We start from the raw sequence: 22,332 nt of genomic DNA, 5'->3' as shown, positions 1-22,332 counted from the left end.
AAGTTTGAACGGTTTTTAAAGTTCCTTATAAAATTATCTTCACACATTTTCCTCTTTTTAGGGACTTGTAGGCAGACCAGGACCTGTTGGCTCCTCGGGACCAAAGGGAGAACGAGTAAGCTAAATTGTGTTGTTGTTCCCTAAGTTACAAAAAGACTTTTATGTTTTCTAAATGAATTTTTAAAATGTATACTATAGTAAACATTATACATTTGTTTACAAGATTCATATGTATTGTTTGAAGTCATAAAAAGGTCTGGGTGAGCATTCACTTTTAGATTGAATGCATCTTTAGTTCCAACACACAATATATTTTATTTTACGTGTCTAATACATGCATGGGCAACTTATAACACACCAAAGACACAGAAAAACACGTATTCACGCCATAAGACCCCTTTAAAGGGATAGTACACAAAAGATTCTCTCATCATTTACTCATCCTGCAGTTTTTCCAAACCTGTATACATTTCTTTGATCTGTTGAGCACGAAAGAAGATATTTTGAAGAATGTGGGAAACCAAACTGTCAATAATGCCCCATAATTGTTTGCTTGCAAAAATTTGTAAATGTAAATGTCAACTAAATTTTCATTTATGGTTGAACCATCGCTTTTAATTGGTTTTCTTCTATATACTATAATGGAACAAGCGGTACAAACCCTAAACAAGCAGAACAACATCTTTTCGTTTTTCATCTTTCTTGTAGTTGTTTGCCCGAGCCATTCGGCATCTGTATGTACACGCATCCTCTCTGATAAATGAATTTAGCGATTGTTTCACAAATGGTTTGTGGGAGATAGTGAATATGCTGCCCGATGTGTTTTGGTGTGCCCTGCAGTGTTCAGATATGCAGTAGAGAGAAAATAGAGGCATTTTTCATGGGTTTTCATCAGATGGTCGGCTCCGCTCAAAGTCCGCCCGGTAGGGCCAAGGGGCAGAGAGTCTATACACAAAACTTCCAAACGCTCAGTCTGAAAGCTGTTATTATTCACATCATTTGCTAACAATGCAGCGTGGCGTTGGCCTTGATTTTCAATACAGTCCCATGCTGTGTTGGGAGAGGCGGCTTGTGGTATGCATGTAAATACAATTGATGTCTTTTTGTTGCAGGGCAGCGAGGGGCCGCCAGGTAGACCCGGACCACCCGGACCTCCTGTAAGTTCTGATGCTGTTTGTGTGAGTCTGTTGTGTGGCTTAGCATGATTTAACCGAAAATTTACTTATTTTGTATGTTAATCGTGTAATATATAAATAAACATTTACAATCAATCAATGTTTTTCCAGATCATTAAGTTTATTATGATTTGTCATCACATCAGTGAACAGTTAAAACCGTCCTTGTATTCTGTAGTTAAATGACTCATCTTGTTATACAATTATTGTTCTTTGCAGGGAGGTCCGTATACGGAGGGCAATGGAATGAGCAGTCTCTATAAGCTTCAGGTAAAACATTTTAAATGAAACCAAAATACACTAAACGCATTTTATTAGATAATAATAATATTACTCACATTGTATTATTATTTTTTCTTATTTTGTTTACAGAATGGAGGGACTAACACAGGCCCACCTGGACCACCCGGATCCCCCGTATGTTTCTTTGTTTTTGTTCTGAATTAAACAAAAAGATGTTTACACCTAACTTCTCACAGAGGATCAATTGTTGACTTTAAATGAAGCTTTCATGTCAATATACAACAAAACAAGCATTGATTTAGGAATCTGTATTCTGTTAAGCTGTTTCGCACCGGATGATTTGAAGGGCGCCTCACAGCCACAGAATGTGAAACACAATGACAGCGGTCGAAAGAAAGGCAAAACCCATATCAACTGTCTGTATAGAAGTAATTGACAGGCAGGAAAAACATCTGTGTGCGCATAAATAAAAATACATTCTGTGTGTGTTTCTGGATGTATAAAAGAGCTTTTTTGCCCCGTGGAATTATCCGATTAGCTTATCAATGCTGCGACACGCAGACTTATCTACTCTGTATGTAATGTGCCCTTCCTCTCCATGAAGAACAAGAGTCTATTCGCTCCTGGCCCCTTGTTACCAGGCCACCCGCGACGACCGAAAAGATACTAAACCCTTATCAGCAGGTCTGAAGGAGGACATACTCCAATCTCTATTCTCACTGCAATAGACACAAGGAGCTGCTTGCAAATCCCCAGGGTGCTTTGCTCTATCCTCAGACAAACCTGCTCTGGAACGTGACAGCTTCGGTTGACAAGGCACATTCTGTGTTTAAAACCCCGGCACTCAGACAAAGCTCACTTAAACTTCATTTGAACTTTATTTAAACAATCAAGAGGCTTGTGGTTAGAAGAGCTCTCATAGAAGCAAAATGTAACAGGGTTATGTAAATATGCTCACTCGTGATATATGAGCTCACCGTATGCGCAAAATTAGCTTTCAAATATAGGGTTTAGCTTTTTTTATAGGGTGAACTTGGGCTTCCTTTTAAAAGCAATGTGATGATATTAATAAGCATATTTCATTTATTTGCAAATATTATCTACAATATTATGTCCACACTGGACGCAATGTGTCATTGCAACACATTAAGAATGTTTTTATTACGATGAGAAAGTTTCCCAAAAGACAGGCTGAGCATATAGTCTGAGAAAGTAGTTTGAGAAAATAGTTTGAGCTTTGGGTATCACTTTATAGACGGTTTGATCTTAACAACATAAACGTTATTGAGCATGTGCACTTTTGTGACCCACCTTAACTTCCGGTTCACATTCACGTATAATACAGTGCGTGTAGATTATTCCTGATAACAACAAACGAAACTGAAAAGAACGTTACTTGGCTAAACTCGTCTCTCCAATATTTTGAATTTAGACTGTGATACCGAGCTCAACCGCTAGATGTCAATGTACAATACGGTTTCTTTAAATGCCACCAAACTACAGGAACCATTCAACAAATTGTTTATTTAATAAAATGAATAATCAACAAATCGTTTAGTTATTGTTATACAATAAAATAATCATATCATTAACATTAACATAAATTAAACAAAATATGAATGATTGGACACTATAACCAAAGACAAACCGGAAGTTAACTGGGGGTCAGGCGCACGTATGATGAAACGGTCAATATCAAAATAATTTGGTTATTGTTTGACAGCTTATCTAAGCAGTCAGTTGCACAGATTGGAGTCATTGGTTTTGATGACTTCACACATGTGAATAGTCAAATGACATAATTGTCACGATCATGAGCACTGATTCTGTCTTTGTTGTGTTTCAGGGGCCAAAAGGAGATGATGGACGGATGGTGAGTGCTTCTGTGTTATTCTACCTGAACTTCTAGAACATGACCCTAGGAACGGTATTCCCACAAAACCTGCAAACTAGTATAAGATACACACATGTCTAATAGTCGTGTCAAACGGTCCTCTCGACCTTTCTGAGCCTCTGCACTTTTCAGGCCAGCACTTGCTTTTGGCTGGTCTCCCATAATCACGAAAAAGTCTGAGAGCAGCAAAGCACAACATTCTCTACAACAGAAGGAATGAGCGGGAACGGCGCCTGAATCAAATTGTTGCTGCATATTGTCAGCCTGTGGGAGATGTCATGTACTTCACTACATACACACCCTCAACTGTAAAAGCACTGTACGGTGGCAATAATGCCGCTAAAAAGCAGGCCCTTGTCCTCACGGGTACAATTTAGGGTTTTCTATTGTTTTATTATTTTTGTGAGGAGCGATTTTTCACGGGCATGCTAATTTGACATTTGAATAAATGGTCCCAGCAGTCTCCGGCACAGTGCTAGAATTGCCCCATCTGTCTCCAGCAGATCCTCTCACGTAGGTCTGCGTTCTGTTATTCGTGGCTATCTACATGTGCAACAATTACCCGTTAATGTTGCGCCCGCTGCTGTCCGTCAACAGCGGCTGAGACGCGGGTCGAACATGATGTACGGCGCTTGTACACACATCCGTCGGGCGCCGTACACCGGTTCGGTACGACAGAAAGCTTCGGGTGAATTACGAGCGGCTCTGTTTGCTGCAAAGTAGGTGTGATTTATTAAAGCGGCGGACTGAATGAGAATGCGAGAAGGGAAGTAAATGCTTTGTCAGGACGGTAATGCGACAGAATTAGAGTTACAGGGATACACGTGTCAGGATCGAGATGAATGGACTGGTTTTAATTGGTGTCACATGCATTAAAAATGGCGTTCAGTGTTTGCAGGTTATATCATATGCATGCACACATTACACGTTCATCTAACATGAGGTCCAATGTTATGACCGGTGGATTTAATAAAACCGCTTATTCACTTACTGCAGTTTAATGCAGTGTATAAGTTTGAGAATGTTAAGGGTGGTTCAGGGTGTAATTTTGGGGGGCATCTATTGACAGAAATGAAATATAATATTAATACTGCAGAAGCGTTATGTTTTTATTACCTTAGAATGAGCTATTTCTATCAACATACACCCTGGGAACTGCGTGGAATTCGCCATGTTGTTTCTACAGCAGCCCTAAATGACAAACTGCTCTACAGAGCGCATTTCATAAATAAGTTATCTTCTGCAAAAAAGCAAAAACATGACGCCATCTTAGTTCTGCGTCCGCCTCCATAGGGCTTTAAAATGGAGGGGGGACGGGTGGAGTTAGCCGTTGGTTGCAATTCGCAACCACACCACTAGATGCCATACACTGGACCTTTAATGTAAAAAGTGAACACTGGATACACGTTTGACTCTTTACTTCTCATCTAAACGTACACACACAGACTTTTATACATAGAAGTGTTCATACTGAGCTAAAAATGTGTTTCCTTTATTCCAGGGTGAGCCAGGGCTGATGGGATTACCAGGACAGGAGGGTCTGCCGGGTGCTAAGGTAAGCGCATTTGGATGAGTCATGTCATTAGATGTTGTCTCACGGTCTCTGAGTGTGAGTAACAAGACGTTACTCTCCTTTTTTTCCACTGTTTGACATGACTGCAGTTTTCTGAGCTTTTGTGTGCGTTTGCGTGACAGAGAGAGGGAAAATAGTGAAACGACATTCATAATTTAAAGGATTATTGGCTTTTTCCACAAACGGAGATCACTTTGCTGTTCCATGCTTTTTGCTGCTTTTCCTCCTTTTCTGGAGCATTTCCCAAATCCCACATATTATGTGAAATGATATTAACTTGAAATGGCATTGGCTTGTTTTCATTGATAGAAAATAAAAAACGACACAAACCAGGCTGTATTTCCTGCATTCCCAAATTTGAGTTATCAAGGACTTTGTGTTCATGGAAAGCGCTAGTTAGTATTCAGATGTCACTTCTGCAGTGCTTAGTCACAGTCCCACCAAAGCACTCTTGAGAATTCCATGAAAAAGAGCGTGAATACGAGAATACTAGAGAGGAAAGAAATAACAGGCTTCATTATATCTCGCCTACAAATCCATGCAGAACACCCCCCTCTCAACCCCCCGACCGTTTCCTCCTCAACGAATCAGAGCGCTGCTGAACGGAGACTCGCTTTCGACTCCATGTAAGAGCGTCTTCCTCTTTGGAGCGGCATCAAAATCGCCCACTCTTCCCTGAGAGGACTTGTCAAGTTGTTTTGGCGTTTCGCAAGCCCGCCCCATTCCACAACAGCCACGAGGCTGCCTGATCTCAAGCTGTTTATTTTCATGCTGTGCCCCAAAACCTAAAAGCCGCTCATTAATTCCTGAAGCCAGCAGAGCACATATGGAAGAAGAAAGAGAGCAAGTCCTAACTCTAATATACATATAATCAGAGATTTGGGTTTTGGAGTGTTTATCACGTGCAGTAGGTTTGGAAAACGGAAATGGAGATGGTTTTGGGGGGATTGACGTGTTCTTGTCTTATGATTGTCTGTGTTTGTGTGTTGAAAGGGTGATCCTGGAATACCTGGTCAACCTGGCGTTCCTGGTCCTTCTGTAAGTTATGTTTGTATGAAATGACTCAACAAAAGCAAAAAGCTTTTATTTAATATATACGATTTTATAAAAAAAACACCTAGCAACAAAATTTTATGATATTTTGAATTTGACAAAATGGTTGCCAGGCAACAAAGATGCAGTGACTCAGTATTGCTGATGTAATGATGTCACAGGCGCATGTTTTTATAGCAATACAGCCGCGGAAAGAATAAAGAGACAATTTCAGAGACTGTTTTTCTCATTTAAAAATGTGGTGTCTGTTTAGGAAAAAAATATCGTTTTTGCTTTATTCTTTGAACTACTAACAATATTTCTACCAAATATTTGCAGAAAATGAAAACTGAAGAAACAGGTAAAAATAACAGAAAAGTTGCTCTGTATTTTCAACCTCAAATGCTGCAAAGAAAACAAGTTCATATTCACTTTTAAACAACACAGCTGTAATATTTCTACATGCATTTAGGAAAATGTACAAAATAATGTATGTGATAACCTGGATTTCTATCACATTTTTTATGAGTCTTGTCACGCAGTCTTTCATATTGCTGTTGTTTGACTTCGTGTCACTCCTGAGGTTTGATTTTGTTGAAATTCAACAAACACTAGACTGGAACGACCACCATACATCTAGAAATGATGATTCGACGTGAAAACCTTGAATGGTCTCTCAATTTTTTCCGTGGCTGTATAAAAACAAACTACAACTTTCATCATATGTACAATGAATGCTTATCTATAAGAGTTTTGGACTTTATATTGGATAACTTTATGAAATGCAGCAGTTCCATAAACGGACAGAAAAAACGTTTTTTACGGAGTTTTGAGATGAAAAACAAAGCACATTGTAGCTGTGTCATCTATCCATGTGTGTCATATGGGCCTTGGTTTGGAAATAAAACTCTCACTCATTCTCAGTCTCTCTCTCTGCTTGTCTTTCCTGTGGTGTGTAGGGGAAGCCCGGCCCGCGCGGTGAGACAGGCGTCCCTGGAGAGCCGGTGAGATTTGCTTTGTTGCTTGTTAGCAGCTGTCAATCACGCGGCAGGTTTTTGGCAGCGAGATGACGGGAGAATGATGATGTCCTATTTTCCTTGTTTTTCTTCACGCAGGGAGAGCGAGGGCCTATGGGAGAAACTGGCTTCCCTGGACCGGAGGGGCCACCTGGACTCCCTGTAAGTCATCCTAGCATGAACTACACCTGTCTGTAATTTACACGAATACACCTGCAACAAAACTTCATACACTACATCTAAAAAGCCCAAACTCTTAAAGGGACAGTTCACCCAAAAACGTTTAACTCACCCTCAAGTTGTTCCAAATCTGTATAAGTTCTTTGTTTGGCTCAACACAAAGATATTTGGAAGGTGTCTGGGGCACCATTGACTACCATGGTAGAAAGAATAATTGTATTGCTTTTGTTCTGTTGAACAAAACAGAGATTATTTTGAAGAAGTTAAGAAAACAAACATTAAAACAGTAGTCAAAGGTGCCCCAGAAATCTCAGTTGCTCTCTTCCAAATATATTTCTTTGGGTTCGACAGATCAAAGACCAACTTGGTTGAGTAAGTCATGATATTATTTTCATTTTCTGGTGAAGATTGCATAGATTGCATCTTCAGTATACAGTGGGTGTATTTTATCTCAAAAGCAGATTTAATTTTGGTTGATGTAGGTGAAAACAACAAAGACTAAACTGACTTATCACACATCAATATCTGAGTCTAACATGCAAATACTATATGTAATGGTACATTTACGTTGCATTTACATTTTTTATCATGTAGCATATCTTTTATTCAAAGTGATTTACAAATGAGAAAGCGTTTAACATTTTGTCTAATCTGCCATCAATATGCATAGTGTCAACATTTTGTTTACAACTAGGAACAGCGCCGAAGCTAAAAAATAATTTCTTCACTTTTATAAATGAAGTCAAACAGTAGAACGTAACGTAGTCAAGTGAATAGTCGTTTCTTGAAGTTTGTGGTGGTCTCCAGGTGGTCTCATTTTGCTTCTCAAGTCAATTGATCTTGTTTAATGATTTATAGTTAAGTAAGAAAGAACCTGTCAGGATGCCACTGATCTGTCACAGTGTGCGCTACACCTGCTTGTGATCTGTCACACGCGCACACTCCACCCGTCTGTAATCCACACCCTCTTAATAACATTACTTCATTAGGTTGTTTCCTTTCTTCTCAGATCGTCTAACAGCTTGATGTCGGTTTAATCCAGCCTGATTTAATTAACTGATTCGTTTGACGATTGGTTCTCGATTTGACTCGCAGCGGATTCAAGAGTTACAACACAAACATTCTTCAGTTCTGCTCAACGGGCTGTCGTGCGGATCCTGGCAGGCTGACATTATAGACAACAGCGATATCTCTCGATTAACCGAATTACTATGAATCTCATCACACGATTACCTCGATTCCGTAAGCTGTATCATATAAAGATATAACACCAGTGTGACTTTTCTCTCTAAACCCCATCAGCTGGTTTCTGCTGTAATATCTCACTTCACAGCACAAAGCAATCCCGCATATTCTTCTCAACACTGTGTGGATTTGTGCTGTGGTGTGAAATAAAGTTTTGGGAAAATGTTTCATCGGCTGTCTAGGTAGAACGGTTGTACAGGTGTCATATAATGTAAATGTTTGGTTATTCATACAGCAGTGTGGCCTTGAGCACATTGATATTTGTTTTAAAAACTATTTTCTCAGTGTTATTTACATTTTCTCAAACAAAAAGATATATCAGGAAAGGCAAGAGTCAGTTGACTTAAGCTAACTTTCTTCTTTAATGAAGCAAGTAAAAAACAACAACTTCTATATCTCCTGTTTGAGGTATAAACCTCACTGCGTTCTGTTAGATTTCTCTGAAAACTAGCTTTCATAGCACATGTTCATTTGTCATTGATCCACTATTTAAACACACTTAAAAACAAGACAAAATACTTTTTTGTTTTGGCAGTGTAAAAGAGCAAGTGGTTTTCTAATAGCATCAAACATTTGTGCTCATTGGGAAATCTAATTAAATATGTAGATTACAAACAAAGCAAATCTGCTCTTGTTGCAAAGATTAATGGGAATATTTTGTCTCCTCCACAGGGAAGGCCGGGAAAAGATGGAATTCCAGGCTATGAGGTATGTGATCGTACAGTAAATGATGCAGGGTGGGATTTTGGCTTTGCGTCTGTCACAACAGATAATCTTAGTGCAAATGAGAGTTTTTACCCGATGCATGCATCATCTAATAAGTTGGCTTTAATAACTTGCCAGGAATTTGTAAGCACACAGTGGCTGACAAAGGCTTGGTCCACATTTATCTCTGTCTCGCTCACTTTCTTTCTTTCCCGGGCAAATAAAAGCCCAACACCAGTCATTAGTCTTGTAAAGTTTTCAATAATAAGATCGCTTACTCACTGCTAATGCTCATTCCGCGTGTGTAAGATCCCGGCCACGAGCCATTAAATCATGAATAATGCATGTTAACGCTAATTAAATGTCCCCTACAAACTGTGTTTGTAGTTTAGAAAAGGCTTGTCATGTCAAAAAATGTTCTGGCGCCTGATGCCTTGTCACAACAGAAAGCAGATCTCTGGCAGAACTTTGGTTCAATCGCTGCTCTACACATCACAGACGGAAACAGACACATCAGAGAACGACAAACGCACGCTTCCGTCAGACAGACGGCGCCGTAAAGACACACAATCACACATCTGCAGATCGTAATGAGATAAATGAGAAACAATTGAGACTGAGATCGACCAATGAGTCCTTTGGGGTCAAGCCAGATTGTTCGGCAGACATCTTGGAAATATCACAGTTTTCTCTGTAGGACTCTCTTTATTTCTCAGAACACAAAAGAAGATATTTTGAAGAATGTTGGTAACCAAACAACATCGGCTTCCATTGACTTCCATGCAACGGACACCAGACCAGTGCAAGTCAACGTTGTTCGGTTACCAACAACTTGAATAATGTGTCAATTAAAACAATTCATTATCGGGTGAACCTTCTCTTTTATCTTCTTTTAACTGATAGGTTGTAATTTCATTCCCGCGTCCCCCATATTGCGCATTACGATTTCTCTCTTTATTTTTCTCCAAGTGGTCATTTTCCCCCTCATACTGTGTTAAATGAGTCAAGGTTCACAATAGGTCCAAATCAAAGAGAAGTCGTTTGATGACTAGAAACCCGGCCCTATTTTTGCTTCCATTCACGTCACCGTCGTCTCAAATGGCACGGCCGTGTGTTAGCAGGGTGTCGGACCACTCATTGAGTTTTTTCTCCGTTTTATTTTCCTTTAACCCTCCTTTCCTCCCCGCTACCGCATTGACGCGCATCCGTCAGTCTACGGTGGTACAACAGTGCCATCTAGCAGGAAGGACGTCTGCCCATCCCCTCGGTTGTAAAATTCTCCATCTCTTTTATAACAGGAGCTGAGGGAAACACAATTCAGTGGGCACGGTGATAGGTTTAAGCTCTCCTCATCAGGAGCTGGGGAATAGAGAGACGATAGAAAGAGAGAGCTTGTTTGACAAGGATGGGGCTGCCGATGAAAGCAGATGGTTGGGGAAGCATTCACAAAGTGCCGCCCGCTTTGGAAACGCAGGCTAGATTGGGTTTCTTTTTTTGCTCGGCTGCTGTAATCCAGCAGGTGAATTCGATACAGAGATGTTCCCCCAGGAGCTAGCGGGAGCCGTGACGTGCCAAGAAAAAGAGATAGAGAAATGGAAGAGTGGTTTTGGAGCACAATGAGAGGTGTTTCTCGACAGTGCTCCTCTCAGAGGACCAGGAGAGAAAGAGCTTTTCTGCTTTGATGAGTTTGGGAGGAAAATGGTCATTTATGAATCCACCGAGCTCTGCTTTTACAGCTACTCTCTCCTGAATAACTAAAAGAAAGTTGGACCGTAAAAGCAGCAAAATAGTTTCGTTCCTTAAATGCAATTTGGGAACAGTGAGTGAGAATCAGGCTTGTGTGTGTGTGTGGATCTGGGCTGTGTTAGTGACTGTTGTAACAAAAAGTATGTGAATTCTGGGATTTAGAATGGATTTCTGTATACATTTTGAACAGATATTAATTTGATATTAACACGGACAACATTCTCTGTTTAAAGCTGCAATTCGCAACTTTTGGGGTAAAAAGTAACAAAGTTGAGCCATATATCTATTGCTCTCGGGCATGATGACATTTGACTTCAACCTACATAAAGATATGTATAATAACCTGCATTTTTAAACAGTAAAAATTACACATTGCATCTTAAAAGGTCCTGTATACTAAATTGAGCGACATCTAATGGTGAGGTTGTGAATTGCAACCAACAGCTCACTCCACCCCTCCCTTTCGAAGCACTACGGTGTCTGACACAGAAAGGTTAACTTATTTAGCTCATTCTAAGGTAATAAAAACAACGCTTCATTATGTAAGGTCCTCTGAACACATAGTTGTGTATACTATATTGTATATCTGTCAATAGATCCTCCTTAAAACACACAGTGCACCTTTAACTAACACTCTAACTCTAATGTATTTATTGAACACGGTGTAAACATTGCAGGGTGTATGAATTATGTGAAACCCTGTGCTAATAGCGTACAGGCTAATGGGCTCATAGAAATCTATGCTTCGTCCTCATTTAGATAGCTTGATAAAGTGTGTGAGCGTGCTTGTGTGTGTGTGTGTGTGTGTGTGCGGTCAGTCTGAGTGCAAAGCCGTAATAAAAGGAAGGATTTGGAGTGTCTCTGCCATGGATGAGGCTTTTAGCTCAAGGGTCAGTGTCATTCCAAATATCTAATTATTTGTCTCGCCTCTTGCTAAGACTCCCTTTACCTTTGTGCTTCTCCATATTTCTATGATTTTTTATTTTTACAGGGAGCCACGGGCAGACCGGGAGACAGAGGTTCTAAAGGGGAACGGGTATGAACTTTATTTCATTTGGGAAAATAACATTTAGATGGCACGCTCATTTTGGTCTTGATTTTTATATATTTATTTAAAAATGTGGAAATCCAATTCATACCGACCATGGCTTAGATACACTTGAGTTATGATGAATGTCAACTTTTGAACAAAAATGGGTTTTGATATTATTTGGAGGTTAAAAATGTTAAAATTGTATTATTAGCCTGCTAAGAGTGTAATGAAGATTTATTTAAATACTGTGCTTAAATTCAATAACTTCATGTAGTTTTCATATTTTTAAAGCGTTATTTTATTATTTTAATATTAAATTTTGGCTGCAAAAGTGCCAGTGTGTGGTAACCAACATGCAGTCCATTTTATTTGTATATGAGCTGGTGGGACTGCAACACTTGCCAATAATAAAAAATGTAAACATGTTTTCAGGACCACATGTAGTTGTGACTGCATGTAATAGTTTGGATTGATAAATGATGGTGCTTTGCATCTTATATAAGACCAGAGGGGTTGTCAGATGGAACAAGGACAGCTCATGACGGCTAGCTTCTGTTCTCCATCGTGTGTAGTTTTATATTCCAGTTTTGCTTCTATAGGGGGATTCGGGGATTCCAGGAGAGAGAGGAGTCCAGGGAGAAAGAGGGAGAAACGGAGACAGCGGACCCACTGGACAGAAAGGAGAACCAGGCCTGCCAGCATCACTCGGGAGCTTGAATCTGCTGGTAAGAACATGAATCTGTTGGTATTCACATGGCACTGCTGTTACAGATCTAAAACCAAAGTATAAGTTTTAGTCAGCAGGCTTTCACACTGACAGTGACAAAGCGACCAGATGTCATTTATGTATTTCTAAAAGAGTGTTGCCAATTTGAACTGACATGATATGATGTATGATATACTGCAGCAAATTATAACCAAAAATTTTCAGTTGTAAACTGGAAGGAAACAAATTTGTCAAATCAAAATGACAATTTGTTAGCGCCACCAAAACACCTGTTTCACGATCAGATTAAAAAAAATAGCCAAAGACATATATACATAGACAAAGACATAAATACACACAAATATCTACAGCCAGTTGTACAGCCCGTCATTAACCCGGGCACGTAACCACCTACAGTATAGCTGACAATTAATTTGTTGTTAGGGTTGTTATTATTCTTTACGTCACATAGCGACTGCAGACTGGTGTGGAGCGTAGATAACATCTACGACCTCAGTAAAGATCCGCTTTCTGGCTTTCTCCCAATGTGCAGCAGCCTCTTGGCCCACAGCCTGAATCCATAACCGCTGGGTCACACTGAACCGTTCAGAGGGCAAGTGCTATTGATTGCTTTGTTGTGGAAAACACACATGCGTTTACACTCCAGAATAAATAATTAAAAGCTCCGTATAACAATAATTACACACGCAGACTCCCAAAACCATCAGCTGTCACCATACAGCAGCCCTCACATCCATGTCACCCAGAAGGGAGCCATTAGGGGTGTATTGTGTGTGTGAGAGAGAGAGAGAGAGAGAGAGAGAGAGAGAGAGAGAGAGAGAAAATGCATTTGCAAGTCTCCTAAAGCCTGACTGTATGTAACACCATATACGGCTCATAAACTCACACATACACAGAGACCCAAAACGTATTTGATGGGTGTCACTGTTTTAAAAGGTGCTTAAACACATGAACACATCTTAGACTTTTCAAAATCAATTTTTCTGAAATGTACTATTCCTATGTAATTCTCACTTTTGTTTCACTTCTACCACAACTCAAATAGAAATATTATATATATTTAGATTTATATTTCCATTTATATGCAGAAAATAAAACTGGAGAAACGGGTCAAAATAACAGAAAGGATGCTCTGTATTTTTTACTCTTCAAAAGACAACAAGATCATATTCACATTTAAGAAATAAAGTAATATCATTTCCACATTTAGTATTTAGTAAAAGTTACAAAATCGTTTTTTAAATGTGATAACGTAGATTTTTATCGTCTCGTCGCGCTGTCTGTTTTTCACATTGCTGTTGGATGACTTTGTCACTCCTGAGGTTTTATTTTCTTGAAATTCAACAGACACTGGACTAGAACGGCCACAATGCATCTAGAAATGCTCCTCAGATAAAATTTTGATTGGTCGCTTAATTTTTTCGGCAGCTCTATATTTAAAATAACCAAAAATATGACATAAAACCCACAACCCACCTTTGCAACGTGCAACGCTCTTTGAGCAGAAGTCAAATCGGCTTGTGTTAAAATGTGCGTTAATGCAAGTGATGTGAACATTTCAACAGATCGTGTGTTCATTTGCCCGGTTTATTTCAACCCAGCACACACCTGGTTGAGGTAAAGATCTGGCCTCGGGCGCTCTGAGGTTGGTCGCATCCCCGGGTTCTGTGAGCGTTTGACAGAATGGCATTGAACCGCAAAAGGTTTTCTTTTGATTGGAGGGAATCGGTTTGTTTTCCAGCGACGTGTTCTTCAACATGCAGGTCTCCTCGTGTGAAGCGCAGCGCTCATGAAGAGAGAGGCGCTTTGAGCTGAGATGGTGATTACACCATTATGTGCCATCCATCCTTTATCCCGGAGAACTCCAACATTTCTCACAATGAATAAAACATGAAGCGCTGCCATTTTGCTGCTGCACTTTTTCAATCTGCAAATCATGTTGTACTGATGTTTGTTTTTCCTCTCCGCCTTCGTTTCTTCTTTCATTTCTCTATTTGTTTTTTGCAGGGCGATACAGCTGCCTTGGAGGAAATTAAAGCCTTCATCCGCAATGAAGTATTGCGTGCGTTTGAAGGTACATCCGCACCAATTCTGTGTGCTCCAATGTTTTTGCCTTTCAGCTCTGTGTGTGTATGTGTGGTTCTGGTAAATTCTACATTGTCAGGACCATTCCTGCAAATGTACTGTAATAATACATGCCATTTTTGATGTTTGTACCAAATTGTACCTTTTCCGTTGCGGGGGTGGTACCCTAAGGGTCTTTTTGTACCTTTATGGTTATACAAAACATAATATAAAGTTGTACCTTTTTGGGGGTATGTTATTGAATCATACATTTGAAGGTACAATTCAATGTTTTGTATCCCTAATAGGGTTGTCACGACATCCAATTATCACTACACAATTATTGATTCCCAAAAAATTACGATAACAATATTATCTCGGTATTTATCCAAATCTTTATAATAAGAAAAAAATGATGCCATCAGTGAAATGTTTAGTTTTTTCTGTTATCTGGTCAATGAATCGCCCTTAACAGTTACAATGATCACAAACTCTCTCTCAAACTTTTATGGCATTTTATAGTTTACGATATGTGTAGAATTAACATGATTTCGCTTACTGTGCTGTTTAATATCCTGATAATTGTCAATACCGGTATATTGTGACACCCCTAATCCTTAAAATGTAACTGGTACACAACAGATCCATAGGGTACAGTATGAAATATGTCTATAGAGAGTTCTCATTAAAGATACCAAAATATACTATGATATCTTTTTTCATATATGCATTAAAGCAATAAAATATTTCTATATTAAATACTTAAAAATAAAACGTTTGAAATTATGAGGTTAACAGGTTTTTGTTTTCTTATTCTTTTCAGAGAGGTATTCAGAAAGCTTGCTGCAGAAAACACCGGCAGCTATCTTAGCCGCTCAGGGTCGACAGGGTGCTCCCGGACCACCGGGTAATGATGGCTCCCCAGGACCGCCTGGAGAGCCAGGTCCTCCAGGCTCTCAAGGTAGGAGCCAAAACCCAAAAGACTAAAATACATGGATTCTCTTTACGGTGCTCCTCTGATGGTCTCAGCAAACACAAAAACACAGATGCACAAGACCGTGACTATATTTCTATGAGAAGCTTTATATTTATGTATATCCAGTTTTAAGCAAAGCTTGTCTCTTAAGGATTCCATTTTTTCTTGATAGATTAGAAAGAAGGTAGTGTCAGACAAATCTGAGAATCTCTGTATTCATCTTTTTTTGGATGTTTTGTGTAGGGCGTTTTTTCTCAATGTTTCTCAGAGTTGAACCGAACCAGAAAGGTTGAGGTAATTGTCGGGCAAATGAAGCTTTGAACCATAAGTTCACTGAATTTGACCACCAACAGAACAGAAGCGTAAAAATCTGTTGAAATTAAGCCACCGAGTGCCATGCAACAGTGGGCATTGAAATTTGGGTGTGAGGCATTCACAGGTTTGTGTAGCTGCGTCGGAGAAATAAAGGCATGACAAAGTGTCGTATGGTGCCGAGAGCCGAGCGGGACATATGAAGACGGATGAAGAACCAAACCTGAAACGGAGAATGTAATATCGCCCTGGACAGACTTATGAGAGCGCAAAAGATAGAGAAGAAGTGAGCAGATGGAAAAGAGCCTCGCAATATCTCACTTTGTTGGATTAAGCCCTGCAACAAAAAAAACACACAGGGAGAAAATAAGGAATTCTGATCATTCATCAAAGGCAGGCAACTATCTTCTCCAGCCTCTCTCATCAATTATGACTCTCTGTTCGGTTTCGTCCCTTCTGTCTGACTTCCCAAGGACCCCGAAACTTTGTCAGGACGTGCCGTTTGACAAGACTGTGTATTGTATCCTTGTACACTTATAACGTGTCTTTTGATCGATCACCCTGGAAACACACAGTTTGGGTTGCGTTAGATGAATATATGGCAATGATTATTATGATACGCATGTTCTGCTGCATTTATAACAGCAGATGAAGCTTTAAAAGGCCACTTTGTATCACTTTGTGTGGCACATTTGTTTGTGGATTTTGCCTGGAGAGCCGTGTTCTTCAGCAGGCACAAATCCAATGGCAGGAGGAAATGATAGGGAAGTTGGTAAATCAGAAATTTCTTTCATTTGTCATGTGTTGAATTACACCTCTACACGGTCGGAAGGAAGTTTGCAAGTAATATTTTCTCATTATTCCTCGTCATCCTCTGCTGGAATCCTCAATTTGGCCGTTTTCTCACGTTATGTGCTCAAATGAATAGCTTATGAAGGAAAGTATCTCGGCCACATATGCTTTCGGTTATTCCACTTGGGATTACATTTTCTTTTGTTGTGAAGTAAATGAGAACGGGCAGTGTAAATATTCTCTCTCCTGTGACGTGAAAGAGAAAGCGTGTTTATTGGACGTGCAACACTTCCGTGTATTTAATCGAAATGTTTTGTCATATATTTATGGTGCTGTTGAGCTTGACTTTTTCATTTTTTTGTAGATACGTTCCTAAAGTGTTCCTCAAGTTAAAGTGTTTCGTTTTTAGTCACTTTTTCTCTTAAAATGACAAATACATTGTTCGTGCAGTTTGAGTTAAACCTGCATCATGATGTCTAAATCTACTTATGCGAGTGTTTCATGAGCTCAAGTATAATCTGTTGTGTGTTTGTGTAACACAACTGATCGTGATAATGTTTCATTTTTAATCCCTTTGTAACATGGGTTTTCTTTTAAAGCTGTTTTCTATGGTGACAAAATCCCCTAACTTTGTTTCATTAAAATGTGTCTAATTCTTCTTTGAGCTGTAACTAAAAATGATTTTCTTATGCTGTGTATGCATGTTAAGAAGCAATTATATATTCTATAAATATCAAGAATTGCATTCGCTGTTGGTTGATAAGAGCACATTTTTAAATTGTGGAAATGTTACAAAGATTTTTTGAGTTTTTATGTAATATTTTGGATGTTAACATTCTTTCTTCCACGTGTGAATGAGGGATATTAAGTGTGTGTGTGTGATCTAAGCTTGGAAAAAAAGGAACTATATGTGCTGCGAGCAGCACTTGGCAAGTATTGTATTGCAGCGCCCCCTGTCGCAGTGTTTTTGAACTGTGCAGTATGAAGCCCCCCTCGACCGGGGTCATAATGAAGTGATTGTGAGCGGACAAAGGAAAACGTGATATGATGCCACAGGTAGAGTGCTTTGCTCCTGTGGAATGTCTTTGAATGAATGCATCTGATGATGATGGAGACACATTGGTCTGTTACTGTATGTTTGTGTGAGCTTCTCGTGATATTTAGCACTCATCACTTTGTTAGTTTTTGTCTATTTCTTCTCGAAATCTTTCCGTTACATGCATTTGTAGGCATTGTTGTTTGCCTCAAGGGAAACTAATGTTACTAATGCGTGTTTATTTTGACCAGAGGCGGTGTTCTGCATGCCATTATGAAAATGATTTTAAGATTGACGTCGTACGGTGTGCGTGAAAACATTACTAAAAGATGAGCGTCAGCTAATGAGTTTCTGTTTGTTCGGTCTGCCTGCCCCGCTGTGTGTGACATGCGCTGTCAGCATCTGCAGCGCTCCCTGAAACACTTTAAAATCGAGTTCAAAGTTTTACACTGTTTTACGCTTCTGATCGATGAATTTGTCATTACTCTTGAAGGACTCTGAACACGCTGAAATCTGATGGATCTAAGGCCAGTTGTGTAATGTAGCATATTTGGATCAGTCTCTAAATACCATTTCCCCTCACTCTTTCAAAATAGTCTAGAACTGAATGGTTTGGTGAAGTACAACTCTGAATTTAAAGGTGTTGTAAGACGTTTTTATGTCATTTATATAGAAAAATATTTCAGTGTCTAAGGTTGGTGGAAATTATAAAACGGATAACTTTGCTTACAGCACCTTTAAAGTAAGACTACTCATTTTTAATAGTTTAGCGTTCACTGAATAGTGCCTGTTTAAAGAGCAAATTATAATATTATAATCACATGACCATCACCCCATACATCACCACATTCAATACCCCCTGCTTGGTAAAGAAACACATTACGTGTCTGACTCTGGGTGTTTGGTGTTTTACCCCTGCAGGCTATCGGGGGCAGAAAGGGGAACGGGGTCAGATGGGGTTGGGAATTCCAGGAGCACTGGGACCCATTGGCCCGTCAGGTACATACATACAGTATACCTGCAATGTTAAATTAATTATATGTGTATGTGTGTGTGTATAAAAATGTTTGTGTATATAGTTTAAGTTTTTATAAAATGAGGGAATGTGCTATTCAGGGTTGTGATTGACAGCATGCCTTGTTTACTAACCTCGAACATTAAAGGGACAGCTCATACAAAAATTCAACTTCGTGATCATTTATTCACCCTCGAGTTGGCCAAGAACTGTTTGGTTACAAGCATTTTTCCAAATATCTTTCACTGCGTCCATCAGAACAAAGAGATTTATACAGATTTGGACCGGCTCGAGGGTGAATAAATGACAGAATGTTCCTTTTTTGCAGTGAACTGTCCCTCTAAGTATCATTTATTTAACCCAGAGCGTCTCTTTAATGCATGATCCACGACCGCAAATAAGGAATAGAGCATTCAAAAACAGATGCAAGTTCTGCTCATTCGCTTTTGGTTATTGTGCATGATTTCTTTTAATAGTAATAGGCACATTATCTCTAAAATACAATTCACGTTTACATGTGGTCATTTAGCAGACGCTTTTTTTCCAAAGCAACATACAGATGAGGTAAACAATGGAAGCAATTGGGACAACATTAGGTCAACAAAAAGCACAATTGCTATCAAAAACCTGGTCTCATAAAGCCTACCACAGTATGCAGAGCTAAGATTTTCTTTTCACAACCAGATCACCGTATATCATACAGAACGATAAATTCCATTGCATTGTGTTTCTGCTGGGGTCGGCCAGGCCGTGGTTCTCATAAATACCCTTTCGTGATTGCCGTGCTTTATAAATTTCACACTCTTGAAATCTGCAGCGCACAGATAGCAGCAATTATTTAAATTGGTGCTTTAATGTTGTGCTTTTTTTTAAGCGCCGGCTGATAATGCTTCCAAATAAAACTAATGAATATGGGATTTTTTAATGAACACCTCTTTATTTTGTAGAGGTACAAAGCGTGGGCTGATTGGACTTCAAATGCAACAATAAAAAAGCCTTGAACGCTTGGTTCATTATTACTTTACGGCGCGCCGTTATCGCCATACGCCGTGTGCTCTCTGATTTCTTTCTTTCTCTCATCCTGTGCTGTTAAGAGCGAAACAAGCCCAGAAATGAACTGAAACAAAAAACGCTTTGTGTTAGAAGAGTTTAGACATTTGTTCAAATCTTATCAACCTCATAGCAACACCCTGGCAGCCATATTCCAACCAATCTCATTTTCTGCAGTACGGAGTTTTACATGGGCATGCCGCACTCGCGTTCTTTTCCTGTGAGATTTTTACAACCTGTATTCATTTTCCCTGCAGGTCCTCCTGGGATAGGCATCCAGGGTCCCACTGGTCCACCGGGTCCACAGGGAAAATGTAACCCCGGTGACTGCCATTACACGTTCCCTCACGGCAGACGGGAAGGTTAGAATCTACTCAAACCCGATCCGAGAAACCAAGCGATGAACCAGCTCATCCACGCAAAACTCAGACTCAGCAATGAACTCTTGTACAAAGAAGTATGGCATAACCTGCTAGGAGTTGAGACACAACCAAGTTTGATCAAACTTCACCTGTTTTGTGTGTTTGTGAAAGGCCTCACAATACGCCGATGGACGACAGGATGCGGTGCATTTTTTTCTGATGCGGTGTGGGCGACGGTATAGCCGCGTGACATCATGCAGTTTCATAATGTATCTTTATTTCACAGGTTCATTCTCCATATATTCGCGACCAACTCATCTCTCGCATACCGAGGGTGTGAAAGATGAAATCAAATTACACAAAACTGAAAGGGACAGATTGATCCGAAGAGGTGTGAATGCAGTCGAAGTGAGATTTTTGCTTGACATTTGCTTATCCAAGTTAATTTAATGTTCAGTTAAGTTAAATGAAACCGTGGTGGCACTATGCAATCTGAATCGGATAATGAACACGTGAACAAATAATACAAATGAGGTAGACATAACCTTAGATACTAACTGTGTCCGTTAACATCTACTGTAATATGAAGAAGTGTGAATTATGAGGTTCATCACCTCATGCACTGAAAAGAAGTGTACAGTTGAATATTATTGATCGATCTGTTTAACCACACGTGGAAGCCCAGCTGTTTTATGGGATCCTGCCTCTACAGCATGTTATGTTATAAATGAAAATATATATAGAAATGGCCATGTTTGACCAATCACAACTGGGAACGCTGAAGCAATCGCGATCCGGCTGTGTTGGCCACGAAACGTTGAAAAATGAATGAGATAAGCTTTAATTGTTTACAGGGGAATAAACGTTTTTCCAGTCTGACTCTTTAAACACCGTCATATAGGTGTTTGTTTGTATATTTTGTGCTTTACCTGGTTTGTTTTACCAAAGAACGAGTTGTGGAGTGCATTTAAAATATGTATCTGATCTCTTTTGCTTTGTGTAGAAAATGTCTTTCCGTGTTACTTGAATATTTCTCGTTTGTTGCAATTCATCAACGTCATTGTCACACTTTAGCAAGGGAGAAATCATTTATCTTTTATTGTTTGTAGATTTGATATTTCACAGCAGAAATGTGTCTTGTGGTATTTATTTATTTGTGTGTAGCTTTTCAGGGGTTGTGGGTTGGATTAGGCTTCTTTTCTGTAAGGCACCCGTTTAATAGATATCTTTGAAATGATGATCTAGAATCAGTAAAGGGGATCTAGAGATGTCAATGGGATTTACGGTTTGAAGGTGAATCTCATTGCTTGGATGCAGGGATCTGAGCTTTCTGACCTCACTCTTTAGATGAAAGCTATGTTGGTGATGACTGTTATGTCATGTTCTGCTTTTGGTGCATGACATACTGATTTCTGTTTTTCAGTCAAATGTTTCTTTTCTGTAAGGCTTCTTTTGAAGTTTGACTTCATCCTTTCTTTCTTTCTTCTTGCATTTCGAAATGAAAATGTTGTACTTGTTAACATTAGTTAATGCGCAATGAACAAACATTAACAAATAGCCTATTGAAGAAAAGGTCATTTATATAACCAAAAATAATAAATGCTATACAATATGTTTTCATTGTTATTGTTAAAGGAACAGTTCACCAAAAAATGAATATTCTGTCTTCATTTACTCACCCTCAAGTTGTTCTAAACATCATATGGTATAGTGAATGATCTGTTGTTAAATTGTTAACATTTTCAAATACATTTTTGTATACAGGTTTGAGTGAACTATCCCTTTAATAAATGTGGCCCTGTAAACCTTTCTTTCCTTCCGCCTTTAAGTTTTTGCAGTTTATCTTTTTATCTTTATATGTAATGTACCGGATTACCTCTCCTGCAAGTTGAAATATTCGTTGTTAAGGTCAGTTGTTCATGTCTAACACACAGAGAGATTTGTTTCCAGCATCTCAGATAAAGTTGATTTCAGACTTTTTATTTTCCTTCATCTTTTTTGATACAGTCTGTTCAGTCTGAGTCATTGATTTTTTATTATCATTATGATTATAAATGATGTTTCATAGATGTAAAGCATGGATGTTCATGTAGCATTAACATTTCTCAATATTTTTCTCAAGGGCTTAAAACCGTGACTTACTTGAAGTGTGGACT

General features: G+C 39.2%; 1 protein-coding gene across 1 annotated transcript in view; it reads left to right on the top strand.

The window, feature by feature from the left end:
• Positions 1 to 20,181, top strand: part of LOC306903884 (uncharacterized protein) — a gene marked incomplete at both ends in the record, with an annotated part of 114,539 nt that extends 94,358 nt beyond the window's left edge. Inside the window, 16 exons of the mRNA XM_079473424.1 lie at positions 62 to 115; positions 1,113 to 1,157; positions 1,395 to 1,445; positions 1,548 to 1,592; positions 3,265 to 3,291; positions 4,814 to 4,867; positions 5,879 to 5,923; positions 6,877 to 6,921; positions 7,033 to 7,095; positions 9,031 to 9,066; positions 11,801 to 11,845; positions 12,442 to 12,567; positions 14,577 to 14,643; positions 15,457 to 15,594; positions 18,671 to 18,748; positions 20,072 to 20,181. Of these exons, the coding sequence (XP_079329550.1) occupies positions 62 to 115; positions 1,113 to 1,157; positions 1,395 to 1,445; positions 1,548 to 1,592; positions 3,265 to 3,291; positions 4,814 to 4,867; positions 5,879 to 5,923; positions 6,877 to 6,921; positions 7,033 to 7,095; positions 9,031 to 9,066; positions 11,801 to 11,845; positions 12,442 to 12,567; positions 14,577 to 14,643; positions 15,457 to 15,594; positions 18,671 to 18,748; positions 20,072 to 20,181 (1,029 nt within the window). The remainder of the gene's footprint in view (positions 1 to 61; positions 116 to 1,112; positions 1,158 to 1,394; positions 1,446 to 1,547; positions 1,593 to 3,264; positions 3,292 to 4,813; positions 4,868 to 5,878; positions 5,924 to 6,876; positions 6,922 to 7,032; positions 7,096 to 9,030; positions 9,067 to 11,800; positions 11,846 to 12,441; positions 12,568 to 14,576; positions 14,644 to 15,456; positions 15,595 to 18,670; positions 18,749 to 20,071) is intronic.
• Between the last annotated feature and the right edge of the window lie 2,151 nt (positions 20,182 to 22,332).

This window comes from Barbatula barbatula, assembly GCF_947034865.1.
Source record: "Barbatula barbatula genome assembly, chromosome: 14".
Taxonomy (NCBI): domain Eukaryota; kingdom Metazoa; phylum Chordata; class Actinopteri; order Cypriniformes; family Nemacheilidae; genus Barbatula; species Barbatula barbatula.
This window is presented reverse-complemented; position numbering and strand designations above follow the sequence as displayed.